At 32.6% G+C, this 25,154-nt stretch overlaps 3 protein-coding genes and 1 long non-coding RNA gene across 6 annotated transcripts in view; 3 read left to right on the plus strand and 1 right to left on the minus strand.

The window, feature by feature from the left end:
* LOC128189874 (uncharacterized) overlaps window positions 1-10,035 on the plus strand; it is an 11,999-nt gene extending 1,964 nt beyond the window's left edge. The window contains exons 2-4 of one of the 2 annotated variants that reach the window (XM_052861657.1): window positions 4,269-4,436; window positions 4,650-4,836; window positions 8,974-10,035. In XM_052861657.1, the coding sequence (XP_052717617.1) occupies window positions 4,305-4,436; window positions 4,650-4,836; window positions 8,974-9,059 (405 nt within the window). In that variant the 5' untranslated portion in view covers window positions 4,269-4,304 and the 3' untranslated portion in view covers window positions 9,060-10,035. Of the gene's footprint in view, window positions 1-4,268; window positions 4,437-4,649; window positions 4,837-5,367; window positions 7,014-8,973 lie in introns of those variants that run through there. The other variant, XR_008244286.1, reaches the window with a different exon arrangement.
* A 3,030-nt stretch (window positions 10,036-13,065) lies between these two features.
* On the plus strand, window positions 13,066-15,770 carry LOC128189614 (cytidine deaminase-like). Of its 2 annotated transcripts, XM_052861284.1 has the most exons (6): window positions 13,066-13,198; window positions 14,297-14,416; window positions 14,830-14,941; window positions 15,037-15,094; window positions 15,344-15,469; window positions 15,752-15,770. In XM_052861284.1, the coding sequence occupies exons 1-5, from the start codon at window positions 13,180-13,182 to the stop codon at window positions 15,461-15,463; spliced, it is 429 nt and encodes a 142-aa protein (XP_052717244.1). In that variant the 5' UTR covers window positions 13,066-13,179; the 3' UTR covers window positions 15,464-15,469; window positions 15,752-15,770. The 2 variants fall into 2 exon arrangements, with proteins under 2 accessions (XP_052717244.1, XP_052717243.1); XM_052861283.1 differs by lacking the exon at window positions 15,752-15,770 and having other exon boundaries at window positions 15,344-15,596.
* A 1,096-nt stretch (window positions 15,771-16,866) lies between these two features.
* On the minus strand, window positions 16,867-19,617 carry LOC128186735 (uncharacterized). Its single transcript, XM_052856605.1, has 2 exons — window positions 19,433-19,617; window positions 16,867-17,540 (listed from the first exon to the last, which is right to left on the minus strand). The coding sequence occupies exons 1-2, from the start codon at window positions 19,503-19,505 to the stop codon at window positions 17,173-17,175; spliced, it is 441 nt and encodes a 146-aa protein (XP_052712565.1). The 5' UTR covers window positions 19,506-19,617; the 3' UTR covers window positions 16,867-17,172.
* On the plus strand, window positions 17,550-19,744 carry LOC128186736 (uncharacterized). The gene is made up of 3 exons (XR_008243976.1): window positions 17,550-17,925; window positions 18,043-18,094; window positions 19,609-19,744. It is a non-coding gene; the product is annotated as an uncharacterized LOC128186736 (long non-coding RNA).
* The last annotated feature ends 5,410 nt before the right edge of the window (window positions 19,745-25,154 follow it).

The raw sequence follows: 25,154 nt of genomic DNA on the forward strand, positions 1-25,154 counted from the left end.
TACATTATCTCGGTGAACTTTCATTTTGGGAGGGAAATTTTTAATGGACTAATTATTTTGATAATGTAACAGATATACGTCATAATGTTTTTGATGTAATCAATGCCAGAAATCGACGCCGGATCAAAGAATTCTCAGAATGGAGTTGTAGATGCGTAAAAAATCCTCCAAAATGGCCAGGGCAAGATGAGTTAATTGCCAAAATATCAATTGTGATTCAGGAACTTGCAATGATCTATTGAAGTTTTTTTTTTAATATATGACTTTTTTAATAAAGAGAAATTGTTTCTGTGTAAAATTTTCGTAATATATATTTTATAATAATTTAATTTTCAATAATACAAAAAAAATTCGTTATGCTGGAGTTTATTCAAGACACGTGTCACAAGAGATATATTTCACAGTCGAACGTTATGCGTAGCATGGCGATCACAAGTATCATGCCCATTAAAAAAAAATGTTGGCTATATTTCATAATAATAGAAATCATTTTAGAATGTGCGTTTGCATAGGTTGTATAGCCATTAAAAAGAAGCAAATGTGTCCGCAAATTTTCTTAATAGAAACATTTTAGAATGTCAACATGAAATGTCACACTTTCATAAAAACACATTAAACTACATAGGCAATGAAAGAGAAAGTAACTTAGACACTTCTTTTAAAAAGTCGCGCAGAAAATTCACAAAAATGAATCGCAGTAAGAAATGTGCTTTTTCTCTCAAACAATTTGATGCCAAATATACAAGCATTGCGAATAAAAATAATTGATTTTTAGAAAAAAAATGATGTCAACATTATATGTCACGGGTACGTAAACTGACACAAGGTCTTAAACGTTACGGCATGCAGTGTGTGTGCAGGGTTTTTTTTTCTTCATAAAAACAGTTCTAGAGAAAATTATAAATAACTACAAATTATTTTGTGAAGAAGGTACCAAAATATAAAAATAATAATAATAAAATATAGGAATAATAACTTAAAGACAAAATTGATGATAAATATCTGAACTTAACCGGTCGAATTAATTTATTTTTACGAGTAAGATATAGACGACATGGGTACATGTAAAATGACGCAATGACGTTAAACGTGATGTGACGATGAACATGTATTTTGATTATTTCAACGGGATCTTTGACTGCTACACTACGAATTAACATTAATGAAGAAAAAAGGAAACATAGAAGGGTAGAACAGACTCGGGAATGAAGGAGTTTTGTATATCATTTTTGAATCAAGAGCTATTATTTATAATATATGACTAATTTCAGAGGAAATTCATTTAAGAATTTATGAATAAGAATTGAAAGCTGTGAGCGAATCACATGCTTTTGAACATTGATATTTCTTACAAATATTTATTTATATAACAGTTTTGAAATATAAAATCCCTAACATGTGGAAAAAAAAATCAATTTAAAGGTCATATTTTTTAATTTATTTGTATGTTGTGGTTAATGAAATGTATCATTACGTTATGATAATGACGAGTGAAAATGACGTTTTTGACGTTTTTTTACGTTACCAAAATTAACACCAACAACGTGCGCGACGTCTATTGTAATTTGTGTAATTGTAACAAAATTGGTGCTGAATTTCATGTTTTATTAGAATGCAAGGCATTAAGTAAATTACGAAGTCAGTTTTTAGATGAATTTTACTTGTCTTCTCCTAACACTAAAAAGATCTATGAAATCATGTCTTCAGTTGATTATATTACATAAGAAAATTGTGTTTCTTTATTTCAAAAATTAATCATACTGTTCGTTCACCCCACTTACTTTCTTGACCTTTACAATTATATTGTATATATGTATATATGTTTGGTCTTCTTATGTACCTCTTGTACCCTTATATGGTGTTGAGTGAAAAATTAACCGAACTGACACTAAACGGATATCTCACAATTACCCATTTATCTGGTTTATTGTTATTAGTTATCTCATAATCATCATGATTGTTTTTTGATATCCCATTATCACCCAATTGGACATGTCCTGTCTTGCTTAGGATGCTATTTATTATTCACACTTACAAATTAATCAGTTACCTAGTGTGGCATTTTAAGGAGATATATATATATATATATATATATATATATATATATATATATATATATATATATATATATATATATATATATATATATATATATATATATATATATATATATATATTTTTTTTTTTTTTTTTTTTTTTTCTTTATATTTTATCTTATTTTATTGTTATCATAAATTCTGGCAAAAAAGGTCGAATTTTCATCTTTAATCTTAATTACAATTCACGTCTCAAAAAAGTGAATGTTGTCTAAATACCAGTGAATCCAAACATTGCAATTTTATCATTTTTTGTAACGTACCATTCGATAAGATTTTTTATTACCTGATTGTATTAAAGGATTTTATTTTTTTTGAAAATCAAGAACAGTACTTGTTCTAATACCATTTTGCACAAAGTGCAACTCTTTTTCAAATTGTCGAACTCGACTCACTGAGTATTTTTACAGGCCCTCTTTTATCTATACATGTATACAAGTACGTATACATCATGCGATTTGTCAAGTAATATGTCAATATCATCAGTAGATAAAACAATTTACGAAAAAACTCTTTTGTCGTGTTGTAAATGTTAAATGTATCGGGTTGCAGTATATAAATGCAAAATTTACAAAATGACAACTGTTGTCAAGTATTTACTGCCACCCGGTAAATTAACTATTTACAACATGACGCATTCCTCATCAAACAGTGGGGGAAAAGACAATAGAAATCGAAATAATAAAGAAATATAAGGCCAGTTGATATATTTTGATCATTTTTTCATATTCTATTTTATAAAGGATACCCTTTAAAAAAAAAAAAAAAAAAAAAAAAAAAAAAAACATTAAAAAAATTGAGCAAAAAAAAAATGACGAGCATATCTATTTACGTTACCGAAATTGTTACATGTATATGTATGCCTAGATATAAACACAGCTCTGAGAGTATTGGAAAACAACAGACACATAGCGAATTAAAAACACTCAGTTTTCTTCTAAAATCCAAGTTCTATTTGCATTCAGCAATATCATACTATTATAAAACGGTTTTTTAAAATAGAGAAACACATGAAATTGTTGTTTCTTGTCAAAACGCCGAGACAAAATTACTGAAAATTATAAAATATTGATATTCATTCCCTGCAGTAAAAGTACAACTCTATTGCTGCAAATATTAGATGAGTATTTTAGGCAAAATGAACATGGAGTTGCGCCTTTCTATATCATACTCAAGACAAATGAATGTAAAAAGTAAAAAGTATAAGATTAAATGATTAATAAAAGTGTCTTTTTATAAAGCGAGACCGGAATATTCTTTATAGACTCACAGAAATTAAATTTTTATACTTTGATATATCATTGTATTCAAATCGTTTTTCATAATATGATAAAATACAATGACAGTGTCTTGATAAAAAAAAAATCTCCTTTGTTCAATTAAGATCAATCCTATCATCATTATTAATGGGTGCTCATTACACCGTAGCCTTGATAAATGAATATATGATCTAATCTGGACTAGGCGATCGATATGGTTTACAATCGAGGAAACAAACTCTGTATCAATATTTAATGGTATTCCGTAAAACTGTAAATCGTTGTAGATAGCATAAAGTGTTCTCTAACGGTAGGGCGAAACAGTAGTTGAAATTGGCAAGCGACCCATCAAATGGTTAACCAATCGATTTGGCGTTAGGTGCAAAAAATTAAAGGAAAATGCTTTTTCACTATACAACTCAAGTTATTATAGTAAACAGTAAAAAAATAAATACTGTTTTCATTATCTAGCGGAAATGGAATGTCTCCACCCTCGATAGAATAAAAAAAAATAAGATTAGCAGTACTACTATGTACTATTTACTATATACTATTATATTTCTAGTAATATTCTCCCTCTGAAAACTTCCATGGAAAGAATTGACACATTCTGGAGAAAATCTTTTGATCATATGATTGCTCCACGTGTGTTCAAATAGATTAGGTTGTTAAAATCTAACACACATGTAGTGTAAAAAAAAAAAAAAAAAAAAAAAAAAAAGAGAGATTCCATTTTTAGTTACCTCTTCATATCAACATCGTTACACTTAAGCAATATAAGTGTTTTAAAATACTCATGACTTTCTACATATCCTTTTATATTGAATTTGAGATTTTCGTGAACATTTTACACTCGAATACAAAGAATATATCGTAAATAATTAATTTGAATCGTTTTGATATCTTTTTGTAGAACAAACTCAAAAATAAAAAGATAACTTCAAATAAAATGACCAAAATGACCCAGTGTCTCAGTCACCAAGCTTCCACCTCTAGCGATGAACATCGCGCCATCATCCTCGCAGACGACTCCTTTAGCAGCAGCACTCAACCGGAAGACTCCATTGAGTTCATCGCCGAGGTAACGGGGTCAAATTTCGGGCGTGTTTTACTTGCTTGATTTGGTATTATTTTTAACGTCTGCTTTAATTACCTTTTGACTTGAGGTTACAAATCGTTTGATACTGAATTAAGAAGAATGCGTCTCAGTACCTCAAGAAGTAGGTGGTAAGATTGATTTAATGCGTGTTTCTAGATTTTAATTGAAATTTATTAAAGTACAATTGTGTTGAAGGTTATACTTGCCGATGACTTGCCAAAGGAACCATTAAGACAAAGTAGGAAGTATGAGAAACCAAGAGCGGAAACGGAAAATAGGAAAGTGTCCCGCTGCGTGGCGCTGATAGCATTCCTGTTACTGGCAGTGTGCTTCGCACTGATGGGAGTGTCATTCACTCTTACTTCTAAGATTGACGAAATGGGTGAGTCAGTGACGCATAGGACCCTGGGATTGATGTCCCTGAGGGTTTATCATATGGGCAATCTTTGGCAGTTCGACCCCCACTCCCATTTTTTAATGCTGTTAATTTTGATTTACTAAGTATATAAATTGAGAAACGAAATATGCATAAAGAGAACTTACAATGTAATTTAATGAAAGAAAAAGAGATTTCGCTTTGATAAAATTCACTTTCTAAAGAACCCTTGTTTATTGTTCTTAAATGATTACTGACCGATTAAGATCGATATATATATATATATATATATATATATATATATATATATATATATATATATATAAAAGGACTTTTTATGCTTAAATGCTTCATGTTTTCTTATTTGTATCTTGTTGGATTATCAATGTTTTAGGATTTTCACCTCAGAACAGTTCAAGAAAACAATTCTTAGCCTCTAAATCAATGTTTAATGCTAGAATGGTGATTCTTATCTCTTTGAAGTAAATCATTCTAATTGCGAGTGCAAGAAGCTCTTTAAAAATGTTCTGAAATAAGAATACGTGTTTATTTTAAATCATATTATCCAATTCCCAAAGTACTAATTTTTTTTAAATTTGATTTACACTTTAAAGCATATGTCAGTATTAATTTAAGTGCGATGATCAGAATCCAAATTTACACTAATTCCAATTCAATACAATAAATTAAGGCAATACTGACAAACTAGATATCTTAATAAAATCAAAATAAAAACAACTGTTAAATTTGAAAATCATGTGATTTTTTAATGCACCACAGTCATCAATGCTCCATGTGAATAACCTGGGTATGAAACAAGTACATTTTGTACAAGTTATATTGTACTAAACTCTTGTGTAACCTTCGACACAACGTTACGCCAAACTCATCAGCTGAACACGATTTTCTTAAAGTGTGTTTTTTTGGCATCAAAAACTCTCGTTATTAATTTGAGGTAAATTAATTCTTAGATACAGAAGAAAAGGGAAAAGGTTAGACAAACGATAGGTAAGCTGGTTCTGTAGTGCCGTTATGTGGCATGATCAAACAGCTAGTGACGTAAATAGTCTAACTCTTTTAACTTTAGTTTGTTTTAAAATGAAAGCAACACTTCAATACAGGACTATAGAATCGAATTTTCCCATCGCAAGCGATATGTTGCCAAAATAACAGAATAAATAACCCTTCAAACTATGAGAATATTTGCGAACAAATATTTTTGTAGTCAATTTATTTTTGATCAGGCAACTTCAAATCCTCATGATAAAACAAACCGAGATTCTGCGAGAAAGAAAGAGTACGTCGCCGAAATTAAATTGGCTTTTGAACTAAAAGTTCATCGAACAATCAAAATAGCTCCTAATATGCTATAAACATGCCGGCAAATCATATCACGTACATGATTAAAGCTGCCAGCAATATCAAATCACAACATCTAAGTTCTAATTGGGCTTCACTCGATATAAGCAAACCGGAAATAAAATTCCTCTACTTGAGAAACCCCATCTTGCTTCGTCACACAGAGCTCATCGAAAGAAAAAAAAATCAGCAAAAATGTATACGCGAGAAAAGGTTAGGCAAAGAGGAGTAGACTCTTGGAGAAATTGACCAGATTTCCAATTGCGCACACCACTATCGATAGAAACGGCCGATTGTGGCGTACCACTAAAGATAAACTTCTCAACTTTACTCATCAATGTTCATAAATCAACCAAAGTTAGACTGATCCAGCGCCTCCGTACAGATTAATGATGGAACCCACCCAACAACAGAGCGCCCGCTTCACTTTTCATGGTGTTCTTTAAAGATTCCATAAATTGTAAAAGACCGAAATCAGGAACTATTAAGTACAGTATGGCCGTTGCGATACTGGTGAAAACTTTTTGGTAAATATTAATATGTGAATGACTTTAATTGTTTGCATAATATTATTGTGATCATGAACGATGCAATTCATGACGAAATAGTAGTTTTGTCATCAGAGCGGGTAGAAATATCGGAATTTCTATTTGAGGAAACGCCGTCTACCCAGAATTCCTCTTACTCTAAACGAGTCGACGCATCGGAACTGAGGCGGAGACGGATCGCCCGGATTGTCGGGGCCGTAGCGATCTTCTTCATCGTGTTCAGCTGTGTGTTGTTAGGAATCTCATTCAATATGTCCGATGATATCAACGACAAAGGTAATGTAAACTTTGAGGCCAAGCTGACAGTTTTATGTTATCGCAGATTTACGTAACGTGAATCGGATCTCGCACGGACAGGCATCCCGTTATTATCACAAAATTTAATGGCTGTATTAAATGATATAAAAACTTTTTTATTGAAGATTTGGCCTGATTGTATTCTATCCTGACATTTTATATTCTGCCGCTTTCTGATGCGCAATTGGGATTTGTTTATGTTCTCAAAACTTACGGGTAGTCCTGGGGTAGCTTGAAATAAATAGGCATAAATATTTGATAAAAAAAATAATCATAATATTAGAATATGAGACAGTGTTCTATTATAAAAAAGATATTAAAAAAATCTCTCCAATGCTTAAGTTGAAGATGTTTCCCCTGAAGTGATAAAAGATATTGAAATTAAGCCTTGTCACAATTTAGTTTTATTATTAATGTTTATGTTCCTCGTAAAGTAAAATGTAGCCACGTGTTTTGATCTTTCTCTGGAATAAAGAAAGGATTGGACATAAGCTTTTAATTTACTCCGTGTTTGTGATCATTTCATTATTTTTTTTCATTATTATTCCTTTTTCTCCTATACTAGGATAAATGGTAGAAATGAAATGAACGTGGTGATTTGATATACTTAATAAACAATATTTGTGTATGTTCTATTTTCATATCACGTTCTTATGAATTTCATGGGCGGGTCAAGATTTTTTTCGGGGAGGGGGGTGTGATGGCGAGGGATATATAAGTTTGCCGGGGGGGGGGGGGGGTCCAAGGCATACTTATGTTATAGTTTTACTGCATAAATGTATATGAATTTAAAAAATTTGATTTTTCCAGGGAGGGGGTGGGGGTCCAGACCAATCCGACCTCCTTCTAAATCCGCGCATGAACGTTTAATGGTAAAATAAATGAGATCAAGCAAATCAAAGATGTGCAATTTCTCGTAGAAGTATGGTAAGATTCTTAGATAAAAACAAATGACAAGCAAGCTTACATGTTCAAATAGCAGTTGGGATAATGAATGGCAGACGTGAAGGAAAACTAACTCCCAGTGAACAAGAGCAGGTGTTTATTCTTTTTATAAATAGAAGGATTTCTTTGGTTATCATTTTTCGGACGGGAGGGGGGGGGGGGTGGCAAAATTCTAAAATTATGCGCGAAAGATGAAAGTTTTCCACACGGAAGAAATCGAATATTAGAAGAAAAAAATGCGCCTGAGAATCTGGTTAATAAAATTTATACGTCTTCCCCATACACAAGCCCAAAGTAAGTAGACAAGCGGTGAAATGTTTACTGTCTATAATCTTTTTCAATTACACACGGAAATCGTTGGGAATCAATCAATGCTATTTCTCAGGTCTAGAGAGCCAGCCCGCAATGGCAGAGCCGAGCATTAGGAGTGAATTGATGCAAACTGGATTTTCTATTCGATTTTCATTACTTCGTTAGGAAAATTTGGCGAAAGAATATTTCGGTAAATGAGAATGGCCCGTGATTTTGTATGTTTTTAAGGAATTTTTTTAAAAATGTACATGTCTCTATTTCAATTACTAAAACAAGTACTGAACTTTCAATCAATTGTATGAATAGTATTCATGATAATGTACATGTATATTTATGTTACATTATTGTGTGGCTTTGTTTCATATTTCAGACCATTTTTATTTGTTCTGGTGCATATAATTCTCCATCTCTTTTTATACTATTGTCCCATCACCGCTTTAAAAATGGAGTCAGGTGATAAAAACAACACATTAATGTACTAGTAATTGAATTCAGTCATTTATCCATGATATGATAGCTCTGTCATGTTGTAATTTTTGAATTAACTGGGTGGCAGTCATGCTGTAAATTTTGTATTTACTGCCACCCGGAAAATTCAAAATTTACATGAAAAATTTACATGACAGCTCTATGATATCTTTATCGTCTGTAAAAAAAAAATGAAAAATTGTTTTATTTTCAGTTCGGAATTCTAATAGCGTTCTACGGAAGCACAATCTGCCTGTAAACCCACAGGAACACGTGACCAACGAATCTTATTTCAACTGACGACCTGGCGCCAAATATGTGTTCATGATTTGACGATGTTTGACAAATATGCAACGAATTGAAACGAATCACTGCAGAGCCAATTATTGATAGCTGATGTGAAACGACGCGAACGGCCTGGGTGTGAGCTGATCAGCTTTTCTTTCAGATAGCAGTTTCAAGCGTGTGTTCGATAAGAAAAGGCGTTTATAAACCGAGCATCATTTGGATCCACGGCATTTGCAGTGATCTACTTGTGCATGGACCAAATATGCACAACGATTTGATTTGATCTCGTGCTTTGTAATTGTTTTGTTTTCTTTTGGTTGTTTTCCTTTGAAAAACTTAACCAAGAGTAAACTACCTTGTCTTTATCAATAGAGTAGATTAATTCGTGACATTAATGTTTGTAAAGGAAAAATACAGTGTTCAACTTAACGTGAAATGCTTTGCGTTAGCTCAGTCAAAGAGAGTTGAAAACAGCGTAGCATTCTGCCCTTTTTGTTTTATTATAAATTCATTGAGGATGCAAAATATAATTTTTTAAGAATCTAGTTCCAATAAATCTGTAGAGGTGTAAAAACTAAAATACATGTTTGTAATATATTGAATGTTTTATTAAAACTAAAAATGCTAGATATATGGTATTTAAAAAGATTGTATTATTGTCGGTGACAGAATGCAGAGATTTTTAGTATCTAAGGGATTCAACATTAAAGGGAATTACAGATCCAGTTGTGGCGGTTACGAAGATGGGTGTACTTACTTTAAATTGTACATGGCCCAGAAAATACCAGCAAGTATATTATTTGATGAAATTGTTTAAAGAAAAACACTAGAGACCTCGATATAGAACCAATCATTCAAAGTAAATTTTAACACTTTTTTGCATCACGAAATTCTTGTTTGTTTCTTCTATTCTACATGTGTTTACATTGGTTATTTTTATCAAAGTTATTCAGCATGTGTTGAGTAAATAAACTTTATGCACGTTTTATTGAATTTTCATAATTAAACCAAAACCAGATATTGAATAAGATCGCTTCATTTACAATTATAGCAAGTACAAGAGTACTTCCAAGCAGAGCATCCCTTGCGATAGGAAATGTCTTGATTTGCAATATCTTTCTTTTAGTTTTCACCAGATATAATGAAAGTCAACCCATCAAGTTAAGTTAATTTGTTCGATTGTCATGTTGTGTTGTTAAGTTGCACATAAAATTTGATATTCATCCACTCCATAATTTCAGATATCTCAAAAAAAAATCCATCTATAAATTAACGTTGAATAGAGACTTATTATAATGCCAGGGAAGTGTGCAAAGTTTTATCATTTAAAGCATCGAGGTTAATGCCTATTGATAAGCAATGTCTTGTACACTGTCACACCGAACCATTAGCAAATTTTGCCGTAAGCTATGTAATATAACCCCCAACAGGTCTCGCGAGGAAATGATAAAAGTACACATTATAATGGTGAAGAGAGTAATAATTAAACATGTCCAACCTTTAACAGTGCATAGTATATGTATATATATGTGCAAACCAATGTCGATATGACGAAAGATGACAGACATCTTATTACATATATATTACTTATATACATTAATATTATGTATTAATGATTCAAAGATAATTGATATTTTAAGGGGGAAGGGGTTAAAGTATGATTGCTATACATTGCAGTTAAACTTCATGTATTTATATTTTTTAGCGTCTATGTGATAACACTACGAATTGGTTTTGTAATGTACAGACCAATAAATTCAAATGACGTACTGTTGGGGCGCATGCAGGGTTTTCATAATTAAAAGAAATAGAAAATCACATAAATGTGTCAATTTAATATTCTAATATTTATTCGTGCAATTGCTGAAAATTATATAAATATAGGCCATAAGGAATCATTCTTTGAACATTATGAGGTAATAATTTCGGTCGGGGCGTGATCAAATCTATCATAAAACCATTCAGATTTGACCATGCCCATACCAAAATTATCACCAGATGATACTCAAAGAATGATTCCTCATTCCTTTAATGCATAACATATCGGTAACACTTTTATATCATATACTAGTACAGAAAATCTTGTAGAATCGGAAGGAGGTCAGAGGCAATTGATTTTGAAAAGGTTGAGCAAAAGCATACTCTTTTGTTTTGCTAGGGAGAAGCTGTTTTGTTTCACCCATGGAGCACATACATAACAAATTTCTTATAAACTATTCCAAACGTTTATCATGAGAACGAACGGTCGGGCGATTGACTCTCCTTCTAAACCAAAGAGGTTAATACAATGCATAAGATGACACCTTCTCACAAATCATCGTCAGTTTATATGAATTCAATATGTTTACCATACGGACAATGAAGCAAGCTTTAATACTCTAGAGTACTCAAATGTGGAAAACATTGCTGTAATAAACCTAAAAGCAGGGTTTTTAAAAAATTCTTCGGATTTTTAAATAGATCAATATGATTCGCCTTTTTCGTTGTCTTGATTATGACGTTTGAAATTAAAGCACAAAGAGGAAATAAACAACAACAACAAAAATGATGAGGTGGCATTACTGACAATGAATTATTTAACGGACCCCAACTAAAAAAATAATGAAATATGATCATATATGAATTGTCGAAAAGAAAACCAAAAGTATAAATTTCAACTTTTATATACAGTCATGTATTGCATTATCAGCGTTTTATATGTGTACTTCATGCATGCGTGGATCCAGAATTTTTTCGGGGGGGGGGGGGATAATAATCTTGTTTTCCAGGTCGGACTCCCCCCCCCCCCCCCCCGAGCCCCCTCTAGATACGTGCATGACATGAACTAGTAAACATGACTGTAATGTATGCATGTAAGTGAATAGAAAGATAGTATTTGTACAATTAACTATGAGATGAACTCTGCTAAACATAAATACATTTTTAATTCAAGCTAGCTGAGACCACACATTGTAAGTTCACGTGTCCCCGGTCATCTATATCAACCGTGAGCTACCGGTATATCATTTCTTTCGGCCATAATTTATATGAGAAAGACTAGCTGCAGACTGAAAGGGGTCATAGAGACGTCTCCACATACTTAGCAGTTTTATAAAATTAATCCCTTTTTAAGGGGGCTCGATGACCGTGGCCATTTTTAGACGGCATTGATCCCCTTTAGAAAAAGACAAAATAACAATATAAGAAAATAAACAAATAAAAATAAATATATATACATATAGTCCACCCCCCTTAATAAACTAAAGCTAAGCAAATCATATCTTAAAGTTTAAGGTGGATCTGATGGTTGATTTGTTTACCATTCAGACTCTTAAAAGGTGAGTTTCAAAGATTTTTGGAATTTGCTGGCTGATTGCAAAACTGATTGTTTCTGATTGTTTGGCTGATGCAGTAAATAATAAAAAAAAAAAACAAAAAAAAAAAAAAACAAGCAGTCAATTTCAAATAAAATTGTCAATTTCAAATGGCTACTGAATTCATAATTTTTTCAAATGAAAGTAATTGTCTACATAAACATTAAGATGTTTGTACATTTTTGTTTATTAATTTTAACTGAATTAATTATGATAAATTATGCATTTTTTGTCATGTTATAAATTTAGAATTTACCGAGTGGTAGTAAATACAAAATTTACAACATGACAATTGTCAATTGTCATGTAAATTTTGTAGTAAATACCACTCGGTAAATTCTAAATTTACAACATGGCATTTTAAAGCCATTAACGTATCATACCAATAAGCTTAAATTTCGAAAGTCAGGCCCATAACAACGGTTTCTACTTTCAAAATTTTTCCTATTAAAACCAAACCAGCTAGTAAACTCCGGTTTACATAAAATCTACTCGAAAACAGATGTGTTAGGAACCCCCCCCCCGACCCTCCCTGCGTGTATTTTTTTTCTTTTAAAGAGGTTTGAATTTTTTTCAAAAATCTTGTATTTTAATGAGACCCAAACAGTTTTTATATTTCACTTTCATTCGCGCCATTTGTTAACCTTTATCTTTTGTTGTTTGTTTCGAGGCTTGCGTTGTATTGACATTCTGCTTGGCGGATGAGATAAGATGTGCTCACCGGGTCAAAATATATACTCTCATTAAATCTTGTTTCCGGTGGGAGAACAGCGTCTGCAATGAATGTGGAAAGTTTAGGTAAATATAGTTTTATTCCGAAGATAGGTTTGCTACGAATTATACTTTCTGATCAGGACTTTGAATTGCCCTAAACATTGCTTACATTATGAGCAAATCTATCAAACACATGTGGTTTCCACTCGAACTGTGCATACTGATGCCATTCCCCTAGACCATAATTCAAATACATGTGGTTGCATTAGATAAATCAAATGCACTTCAACGGGATATGTTGTGCTATATTCCGACAATGTTTCTAATGTTCGGGAAAATACGAACAAAGGGCTAAGGGAGAGATATGACATCATCGATTATTATCAATTTCTACCCTTCAAATTCACTTTCGGTTTGAAATGTTGGCGAATCTTGTTTAAATCTAAACTATCTAGTAATCTTTGGCTTACCTTCTCATCTCCATATATATGCGTAACCTATATATTTTACCAAGTTTTCTCTTTTAACCAACGCAGAGATTAAACAAAAGTAACACTTAAATGGGAACGAGGTAAGACCAGTGATAATTTCGTCAATAATGCTGTGACAGAAAGATGTCTTAGATGGTATACATGTATTTCGTGAATCTTATACTCTATTTCATTGTTAAGCCCTATCTTGTCAACATGCATACTTGAAAGCCAAAGAATCAGAACACATTTAAAAACATAAACAATAAATTAAATACAAAATTAAAGCTTGTAGTTTGTTTGGTTCTTTAAATCTCAAGATCTATATCTATATGTATGCACATAATATTCGAAACACGTAAGCTTCACTAAAAAAAACTCCTTCTAGGTAGTCGATCAGAAACTTAGAGGTACTATAATTTTTTTCTTCTTTCTGAATATTGAAATAATGATATAAAACATGCACTTTACCTGTGAATTTTTAGAAAACATTCAAACAAGTCAAACGACATCTGGTGAAAAAAAAAGTCAGTGGAATTCCTTTGATTTTTAAACTCCGTTATGAAACACCTCGATTTAAACTTTGGTTTTTTATAACTTAGTTTACCTGAACATCGTTAAAAGTTCAATGAAAATCAATAATGCGATCAAAATAGATCACTGTAATGACGGCCTTGACATTTGGAACTATGTTTGTTTGGAACGTTTACAGAGTCGCCTTATAAGGAGCTGGTTAAGGCTGCCGTAGAGGTCAAGGACAAGGCCTATTGTCCCTATAGCAACTTCCACGTGGGGGCGGCGGTGCTGACTTCTTCGAACCAGATTTTTACAGGTATCGGCAATGCATCGGTATCTTCAAGGTTTTCTTTATCCTTTATCTTCATATGCATGTCTTCCAGACTCCAAAACCTATCAATACATCTGGCGGACGAGCTCGCTTTTTATTTTAGTCTCACTATTCCAAGAGGAATGGAATGGTGAAATAATATTATGGCACCGGATCCTGAAACCGTGATTGAAATTAATTTCTATTGAATTTATCTCAATATCAATGTTTCGTACAGCTTTGCCATTACGTAATATGCAACATTTATAAATGTATTGTACATGTAAACCATTTTCTGTTGGTGTTTTTTTTTAGCGAAACACACTATAATTTTTTTTTAAGTATTGTCGATTATGATTGTATTTTTCAAATAACGGAATAACAGTCTTGCTAGCATAATTCTATTTTTTTGACTGCAGGTGTCAACGTAGAAAACGCTTCGTATGGTCTCTGCGTCTGCGCAGAGCGTGTTGCCATAACGAACGCTGTGTCTCAAGGTCACAGAGAACTGAGGGCGATGGCTGTGTGTTGGTAAGTCATGTAGGATTGCCGGTCATGAAAAATAAGGTCTTCAAACATCTCCAGTTGAACTTTTAATTGCATGTCATCTTGCTATATTTCTGCAGTGATATCAAAGACTCCTTTAAAGCACCCTGCGGAGCATGTCGACAGGTTGTTGCCGAGGTAAGAGGATTAATTTGGTGTATATACAGTAGGTACATGTATTACATCATCTGAATATTAGCTAATCACTCGCTATGATGTAAAAACTGTTGAGAAGTACCAGGGTTGAATGTTACGTCTGTTTTAAAGCAAGGGAAATTAATAAAATTTAGCTGTTATGGCTGAGTGAACTTGTACCACTTTGTAAATGATCATGCTAGACGTGATTAGATCGTAATTTAACCAAGTCATTATCGATATTCTTGACAGTTTAATTTGGATATGGATTTCTACATGGTGAAACCGGACTACGCATCTAAAAAGATCAAATTTGCAGAGTTACTGCCCATGGCATTTACTCCAGCATCACTGAAGGAAGAGAGAGTGTAAAAAAAAGTATGAATGTACGATTGCGAGTTGTTCTTTAATATAAAGGTGTACAAAATTCATAAAATTTTTAATAGACCTGCAACTTTTTATTAAAACTTTTTGATAATAACATATATTTTTTCTTATTTTTGAGGATTTTTTAATTTGGTGTTCGGGGTCATTGTTGTGAATATGACGCCGTTAATTTGATAGCGGTAGTATGTCATTACACTGACCTCTAAGTGTGCCATGTGTTTAAACTGAACATTTACTGTTTGTTCTTTTGGTCATCTTTCTTCTCCACGTCAGATCGTAGGCCACATACCAACAGCAATGGCGTCGGAAGCAAATTAAAAGGGGGAGTGACCTTATCATAAATCTTGACAGTAAAAAAAGGATTACACCCCCCCCCCCCCCCCCCCCCGGTTCCGACGCCTATAAACAGAAGTTAACATATTGGAAGTACAAGTATCTGGAAAACTACAGTGTGTATAATACATGTATAAATTGTACTGAACTGTGGATAAACTACAGATAATTACACTTGCCCTGTAACAGTTCAAATGATTGTTTATGAAATTTAAAATAAAGAGGCATGCTTGAAATAATTAAATTTAGCGAATGTACGATACCTTTAAGTTACATTTAAATCTACCTTGGAGCATGTTGACAGATACTATGTATATAGTAGCTGCCGAAATCATACAGAAACAAGATGAATTTTAGGTTTACATTTAAACATCTTCATCTTGTAACGAAGCTGTCCCTCGGCTATGATGCAACACGTGTTGTCGAGTTAAACATTAATTAGCAGAAAGCGTTGAATAACTGTTAAGGAAGTGGAAATTTTTGGGGGGGGCTTGATGTTCTCCTGTCATTGTATTTACATCTGCAGTGTGTAGTCAAGCACAGACACTGCAGATGTTGTTCGAAGCTCCTGCCATATATATTATAGTTTGCCATATTTTATTTGACTTAACTTATCACAATACAGAGGTCCCATTATATCAGTTATTTCTAAAGTTTATAGACCAAACACTATAGTATAACTTTTTTGAATATTGTCTTCCTGTTTAAACTATCAATTTTTTGGTTTTTTTTTTTTACTGTTTTGGGGGGTTTTATGTAAGGTATAAACAGACATGTCGTCATTATTTTTTCCGGAAGTGCGTCACAGAAAAGTTGCGTGCTGTCAACATCATAATTACATAGATAAACTATACAGTAACATACATGTACACAGGTACATTAGTACTGTAAGCTGTCGCCTCTACGTGTAAGGGCGTGTAAGTTTCACTCTAACAGAAGTTGGACCGTTTTAAATTTTTTTCCCAAATGAAAAACACAAGGTGAATGACTTTTGTTTTTTGAAAAAATCATTTGATTTCCATTGTTTTTAATGGAGAAAATGAAACCAGATTAGATGAGTTTTAAATTGTTTTATATACTAAGATGGATCTGCACTAATATCTTTCATGCATAGACTTCAACCAAACTAATTTTACAACATTTTATATATGATACAGGTATTTTTCTAAAACGATATACGATGTGACTATTCAAATAATTTCATCCTTAAAATTCCATACTTAATATGGACAAAGATTTTTCAGTATAAGTCTGGTACTTAGTTGTTTTATCAACTGTTTATAATCGAACACACTTTGAATCTCGAAAAAAAATAAATGTATATTTATAAGAATCTTCGATTGTATTATCACAATCAAGTTTCAGAGCTCTCTATTGGCTGCGGACTGCATCATAAGAAAGTAACTTCCCCCCTGAGTCTCGTAGGGGTTATTCTGTTGAGAGCACATCATTACATAGGATTTTGGACAGCATTGCGTGCGCACCATCGGCATCATGGGATGCATTGGACAATAGCCATAAGGTATAAGGTTCTCCTCACATATGGCTTCTTCCGTGCATTGACACATTAGAAATTTTCCAAGGAAACCGCAAAATCCGTCGTTAGAGGAGGAACTATAGCCAGGGCTGTAGTCTGGGTTATAACCTGCGTTGGAGCCGGGGTTGTAGTCAAGGCTATTGTCAGTGTTAAGGTCAATGTTATAGCCAGTAAAAGCTTGACCTGTATAATCTAAAAAAAATGAAATGAATAAGCTTATTCATATTTTCCAATTCACCGTATATGAGAAAAACTGTAATTAAATGTTTTATATGAACATTTGGCTTTCGTTCTGTAGAATATGATTTTTAAACATCTCGATCTACTATTATTATCATCGTTCGGTTACATAGCCCTGTTAAAGGAGAAAGAATGGGATTGGGGTTAAACTTTTATGAGCAAAATAAAAATATAAGTTCTTTGTAATAGGATGCGTTGTGACAAGCTTAGTTGAAACTGACTTAGTGGTTCTGGAGTAAGAGATGAAACGAGCAAATTGACACCAAGGACATCGACAAATACGGACGGCAGACAAATTTAAACGGAGTAAAACATCTCAGCAGAGCCTTATGCATAGGTGAGGTAAAATTATAACAAAATCAAGATCGTCCATATGCCATGCAATTATCAATTTGGCATTGTCAGTGTCTCTTTTCTTATGTTCTCTAATGTAAAATCTTTTACATTGCTATAGGCTTTATTGTCATCAGCAATCCCCATCATAGCAAGGAACAACTCTAGATGAGGTACAATTTAATAATGTCATGTATTCAAGGGCTGGTGTAGTTGAAGGTCTGTGCTTTGTGGCGAATATGAAATGATTTCAATGATGATCATTATTTAGAAGTTTGTCTTATTTGTAGGCAATATAAATGCCCCTAATGTTAAGTATTATGATAAATTAGACGTCAGATGCGCACTTCGGGCTATTCTATAGATGGGTTGGCTTTAAAGCGGTGAAACTGTTTGTCACAAACGGGCGAAGCTGCAACATGCATTTATGATATAGATGTTTAACTTTCTATAATAAATTGGCTTAACTGAAAAAAATATGGGTTTTTAATGGGGGGGGGGGATGGGATGGGTTTTTTTATCAAGGGTAAATGAGGCGGATTATTGCTGAAACAGAAGATAATGTCGCACAAGATATGAGTGAAATATTCCAAAACTGAACATGAAATCAATACTGAACCCTTTTAGCCGTCATAGAACCATTATTTAATTTTTTTTCGAAAAAAAGAATTTCTTTACGGAAATTGTCTTCACGATTTATACCACACCTGCTCCTTTTTAAAATTAAGTGCACGGACATATGTATCTGTATTTTAGGTGCTGAAATCATATATATCCTTAGTTACTTGCAACGCTACCTTATTGAATAAAATTGATTCAAGTTGTTCAAGTGAATGTTCGAAGAACTGGTCATCAAAACATGCATACTTTTAAATATATTGATGAAATTGTACACATACATATAGTATCCAAAGAAGATGGGGGAATAAGATAGCGCAAATGCCCATTTGGTTTAGTCGTAAAATACAATTTCAAAATATTTTTTTTTTCAATTAAGAATATTTGATATGTAGTAATACTAGTTTAAAAAAGGAAAATTTCTAACTAAATTCCGTTTAGAATATTTTAACAAAAGATAAGAAAAAATAGATTCCAAAGTTTTGGTGGTATCGAACTCGCAACTAAAAACCCTAATTCTATAATGCAAACTAATGTCTGGTGCTCTTATCACTCTTTTGCCTTAAAAAACTCGGGTCTTTTCATTTTATATTTTTTTTTTTTTTTTGGTTTTGAACAACAAATAATATCTTTCAATCTTTATTTTATTGCCCATTGCACATCATAAACATTTTTTGCAAAAGAAAGATCGTGTTTTTATCAATGAAAATATACGATACTTCTTGTGTCATTTAGTAAAGTTTGAAAATTATTAAAGCAAGTTTACTTAAGGGTTTGATTTTATCTTTGAATAGAGATACGGTTTTCATCTGAATATATGATTGGGAATCTTTTGTTTGAAAAAATGGTTTTCAGATATAAATGACATTTTCAATGATATTTGAATAAAATACCTTGCCACTGGTATTGAGGAATACAAAATCCCACACAGATCAAGAGTAGACCTAGACTGAGTAAGTGATGCATCCTGTCCACTGTGTCTGACCAATGGACGCGGTGGGAGACTAATATCGTTTATATGTAAATTTTGCTGGACTTGCATTTGACGACATTACTTTTTATTTTTCAGTGTGAACTGGTGCGATGTGTGCATACATGTGGCAAATAAATGTCGTAAACATCATAAAAAGACAACGAATTTTGTTCCCTTGGTGATTCTTATTTAAACCATCATGGTTTTGGATATTAACTTGAAAAGTGGCTTTATGTTTCAAAATTTGTTTCATCTTTTGGCTTTGATTTTTTTTATATGTGTTTTACTTAGTCAAATATGTTTTTAAATAACATTAGATATCGCTATTTGATTTGTCGAGTTTGGAAGAAATGAATTTCTGCGAAGAATACTAAATTAATTTAAAATTGTCATTCAATGTCACACTGTATTCTTAATTTAGAATATAAAATTTATTGCAATTATCTTTTAAAATTGATCCAAATTAAATTATGGCTGGTCTCTCTCTCTCTCTCTCTCTCTCTCTCTCTCTCTCTCTCTCTCTCTCTCTCTCTCTCTCTCTCTCTCTCTCTCTCTCTCACCTGTAACCCATTTGTAACTTTGGCCGACGCTTGATATCTCGGTTACGGTGGCAGTCAGATTTTCGGGGGGCGATGGTCTAGCTTAAAAGTTGATTAATGTTTATGCATGTTTGCGGAAAGTTCGCGCAATTCATAATGAAGAAAAGACAGGCGTGAATAAGACAGTTTTATTATTTATTGAATCTTTTGAGGAATGCTGAATGCAGACATAAATGTGACCTAGGACGTTTACGGTTAAACAAAAGATTATCTTTTTTTATATATTTATGTCCAACAAACATTATTATACTGATTAAACAAAACAGATATTGATAAGTAATCGATTAAGACGTACAATTATCTTATGTAATTATAATTAAGTAAAAAGTATCAATATTTATCAAGTGAAGGAGCAACACATTAATATAGTATTCAAAAGCTTCATTAACATCAAAAAGTTCTTTTAAAAGTTTTTAAACTAAATTATAAGTTAAATTTTTTTTACGTCGGCCGTAGAGACCTTACAGTCAAATTACATCCCGTTCGAATCTGCAGCGCTTCAGGAGGACCTATTTGTTTACACAATACATGCACAAAAGATATCATAAATTCACTAGCACTGCATGGCCTTACAATTTCAGTCACACCGTTTAATCAAACAAGTCCCACTAGTGGCAAAAATGGTTGCTTATGGTTCTGGTTGCATCTTATAGTCACTATTGAACTTGACGTAACACAGTTTACCAAATGAGAATTAATTTCCAGGACGTCATAAAATCTTGTATATGGGATATTACAGTCCATGTTGACAATGACAATGACAATGAACTTTATTCTCATAACTGAATTTACAATGAAGAGAAAATACTTATGTACAATATGTACAACCTACAATATAATATATGAAAATCACTGGTACAGGCATGATCACGTTAACCAAGAGAGCTAACTAGAGCATATATTATAGAAATATTGACTGGGGTTGAGGGCAACATTGATTATATTAGCCCCCGAGGGACGAAATATTGCCCGACGCGAAGCGGAGGGCAATATTTTCGTCCCAAGGGGGCTAATATAATCAATGTTGCCCGAAAACACAGTCAACATTTGTTTTGTTTTATGAAGAAACAAACTAAAATTAAAGAAAGTAGGCCTAATTGAAAACAGATCGCCGTAATTTTCTCAGCTCAACAAAGAATTCACGATTTCAATTTTGTGCAAAGTTCATTTTCAAACTATCCTCAGCATCAAACGGTCACTGGTGATATTCCACCGCCCGTAAGCCGATTATTTGAAATAGAGGGAATGTTCTCTAGATATTATTCTTAGCCGGTCAATATCAAAAAAATATTGACCGGTCAATATTTTTCGGACGAGCTAATATTACAATTATTGACTATTCGTCTATATAGAGTTATTATTGAGAATATACTACTGAATATAACAAAGTATTTTATTGTTTACAAATATTGGTAAGTTGGTTTATGTTTGTGACATTTAACAATGTTTCAAATTTTACAACATTTGGATTTGTTATGAAATGACTTTGTTATAAAGTAAAATTTTCAATAGATATAAATATTACAATAAGGTATTCAGCGAGAATCTTTATTTCTGTCAGTCGGAAATATGTAAAATTCTTTATTTTCTAAAAAATATTTATAAAATAAGGATTTTACATTTAAACGAATATCTTTATTTGGATAATAATTCATCAACTATGTACATGTTTCATATGTCCATGCAAGATCTGCCCATACAAGTTTTAATTTTTTTTTTTTTCAAAGTTGTTATACGGTAGCCGATTGATGTCAGAAAAACATTGTATATGCATGGTGACCGTCAGATTATTTTATTTGGTGAAAGACATACTTTTCTGACATCCGCCGAATAAAATGAAGGTCTTGTTAATGCTGTTTCAAGTGAGTATTTAGGACTGATACAGTGCAGCACACCTAATGTTGAAGCACAAATTAAAGAGACATTATGATATGATATGATGTTATTTGCATGCAGTGTAAGATACCCGGTACTAAAAATGAAAAAGCCTTTATTACAAAACAAAACTGTTTACTTAGTTATGGTTTAAAACATCATCGACATTTTACACACCCCAAACTCCTAACAAGAACACAATATCGTTTCTTTGGGTGGCACAATTACTTTTAAAACGTCTTGCGAAAGCGGGGATTTTCCTTCAAACTGTGAACGCTTGTGTTTCTGTAGCCACACAGATACTCTCACTATAATGTCCACTGTTTGTCATTAAAGAAATTGATCAAATTACAAGCCTGGAGACATCTTGGAACTTTGAGACAGTAGCGAATTATTCAGTCCTCCCGCTCTTCTATTGGCCATGGATCTTTTCTGTTGTGAACAGTACATCACGTACATTGGAGGACAACATTGCATTCTGGGAGGGAGGGGCATCATTGGAAGACTGGGACATAATCCTATAGGTAGTTGTCCCTCCTCACACCCTTCCGCAGAACACTGGCACAGAATAAGCTTCCCTACCGGGCCGCACAGTGAAACTGGACCTGATGAATATTGAGATTTAATTACAAAACGGGAAAAAATTTTATATGTACACATATGCTAAAAGTATGTCAATTTATTCCCTTTTCCCTCCATATTTCATTGAAAAGAAAGCTAATGTTTCAAAGGTTTTCTGATGTCAGATTTTGAAAAAAATATATATATTGAATTATACAGATTTAATTTGTACGTTTTGACATGCATTGGAAATAGTTTTTTGATTACTCATTTGTAAAATTTGGTATTTCAAACGCAACATCAAAATATTATTTTAGAGCTCTACTATATCCTTTGCAAATGCAAGCAAAATAATCTGTTTATATCAAATTTCTGGAACAAAGGGGTGGAAAAAAATTATACCAAAAAACTAGAGAAAACTGGATATTTATCATTATCATCCAAATCGATCTACGGGTTATCTTTAAATAATTCTTTTTTAGATGTTGATTTTCAATTAAATATATAGAGAAAAGAAAAATTGACATACTTTTGGCACTTGAATGTATGTACCGTAAACACTTAACATTGACTAAAAAGCAAAAAATAATGTATAATATTATAAAATAGTATGAATATCATTGTTTTTCCTTAAGTTTGTTCTTCACCTATAGCTAAATTGACATTTTTTTTAAAAATTAATTTTGTAATTTTGCTGGCATTATTTAAACACTTTTGATTGAAGTAAAGAACATTTTTCACGAGTTTTGTTAATTTGAGGTACCAATTTTATAAAATCTCAGAAAGTATTTAACTTACCCTGCTGCTGGGCGAAACAAGACCCAAAGCAAAACACCGTTAAAACTGCAATAAATACCTGTTGCATCTTATTCAGCTTAATATAATCTGTACAAATTAACAAGGTTTATATTTCTTTTATATGTTTGAGCTTGAGGTAACAGTGTTCAGTTAATGAGAGTTAATTTGTTATGACGGCATCAACTTGTGCGCAGAATGGGATCACGATGTTACTATTTATGGACACAAACTTTTGACATAAAATATAAACTTTAATTGTCATATCTGACCAGAAGGGGTATTCACTGAAAAAGTCAACAAAGACGTATTTGGCTTCCAGCTAGGGAAATATCGCGTAAATTTCGTTTTTGAAAACTGACTTCTCAAAATTGTCATTTTACTAAAATATCAAGATTAGTATCTTTTGGTCTTCCTTTTTTCACGAATGATTCTAATACTTATAGCTACTACTGAAAACAATAACCATTTATGAATAGTTATAATAGTCGGTGGAAAAACATTGTTATAGGAAAATTAAAATACTGTAAATAATAATTGACCCTGTTACACGGGTCATGTTAGTGGACGCACTCATGACACTCTGAGTCCTAATCTTACTCCGAGGGAAAGTGAAAAGCCTCACAAATTAAATGATATAATGTGAGTGATTTGTTAGACTGTGGTTAGGCATGCAGAAAAGTTTCTTTTATCATTTTATGTACTGGTCAACATCGGAGTAAAACCCCTGCTTTGTTGTACCTAACGACACACGCTGTCGCGTTTCATCCATAGTTTATTGGAGGCCATGGTCCTGCAGTCTCAGCCGCTTACTGTCCGTGGGCCAACTTTCAGTTAATTAACATTTTCTTGTTCCACAAACGTTTTTCATACATACATGAAATTCACCAATAAGAATGTTATTAAAGTTGGTTGGTTGGTTGAAATCATATTTTTGGACGCTGGATCGCAATGGATTTTTTTCCGTACGTGTAAATTAAAGCTATACACGCTATAATTTGCGTCAATTTTGAATGACAGTGAAAACGCATGTGTTTGTCTTCTTATAAAAGTTATCCTTAATCTGTAAATTACAATGGTGAATTCCATCTCGTTACAAAGATATAGATTTTTAAATGTTTATTTTCCTGCCAGGAAAATATACCTTTTCATGAATATTGATGAAGGAAGAGCGAAACCGACCTCATTGCGCATGTCCGCGGAGAACTAGGTGGTCGTTATTGTTTGCCTAATTAAATATCCAACTTGATTTTTAATATGCTTAACAGTTGTTAATTTGAAATACATACATGTATAATGAGTAAAATACGTTTGTCATTCACGATACCCTTACTTCTGCATTAACACTTATAGGATCTATAAATAGCACATAGGGGAAAACACAGGTCTACGTCATTTTTTTAAAGGAAGTATTCATATCTACTCACAGGCTTGTATTTTTTTCTTTTGTTTGTACTCGTATATCGGACAAATTTATGCTTTACTGAAAATATCCTTTTCTTTGTGAAACTATCAGAATTATGAAGATGTTGACCCTTCACCAGTTGTGGTATGATAGACTAAATTTAGCTGTCGATATCACGTGATAGATTGATATTCACGAGGAGGCATTACTTTCCTGGCAGGAAAATAAATATTTTTTATTGTTTAATATTTGATATATTTGTTACGTGATCGAATTGAGCATTATAATTAACAGCATAAAGGTAACTTTTATTAATAATCAAACACAAACATTTTCCCCTTTATTCAAAATTGACGCAAATTATAGCGTGTATAGCTTTAACACATGTAAGCAATGCAGTAGTTTTT

The sequence above is a fragment of the Crassostrea angulata genome, chromosome 6 (genome assembly GCF_025612915.1).
Source record: "Crassostrea angulata isolate pt1a10 chromosome 6, ASM2561291v2, whole genome shotgun sequence".
Lineage (NCBI taxonomy): Eukaryota > Metazoa > Mollusca > Bivalvia > Ostreida > Ostreidae > Magallana > Magallana angulata.

What these genes read in the sequence shown, in the direction of transcription:
- LOC128189614 (XM_052861284.1), top strand. An exon ending in TTCGAACCAGATTTTTACAG is followed by an intron (nt 14,417 to 14,829) that starts GTATCGGCAATG and finishes TTTTGACTGCAG; the next exon opens with GTGTCAACGTAGAAAACGCT. An exon ending in GTCGACAGGTTGTTGCCGAG is followed by an intron (nt 15,095 to 15,343) that starts GTAAGAGGATTA and finishes TATTCTTGACAG; the next exon opens with TTTAATTTGGATATGGATTT.
- LOC128186735 (XM_052856605.1), bottom strand. Translation starts at nt 19,505, where the DNA reads ATGCATCACTTACTCAGTCTAGGTCTACTCTTGATCTGTGTGGGATTT. An exon ending in TCCTCAATACCAGTGGCAAG is followed by an intron (nt 17,541 to 19,432) that starts GTATTTTATTCA and finishes CATTTTTTTTAG; the next exon opens with ATTATACAGGTCAAGCTTTT.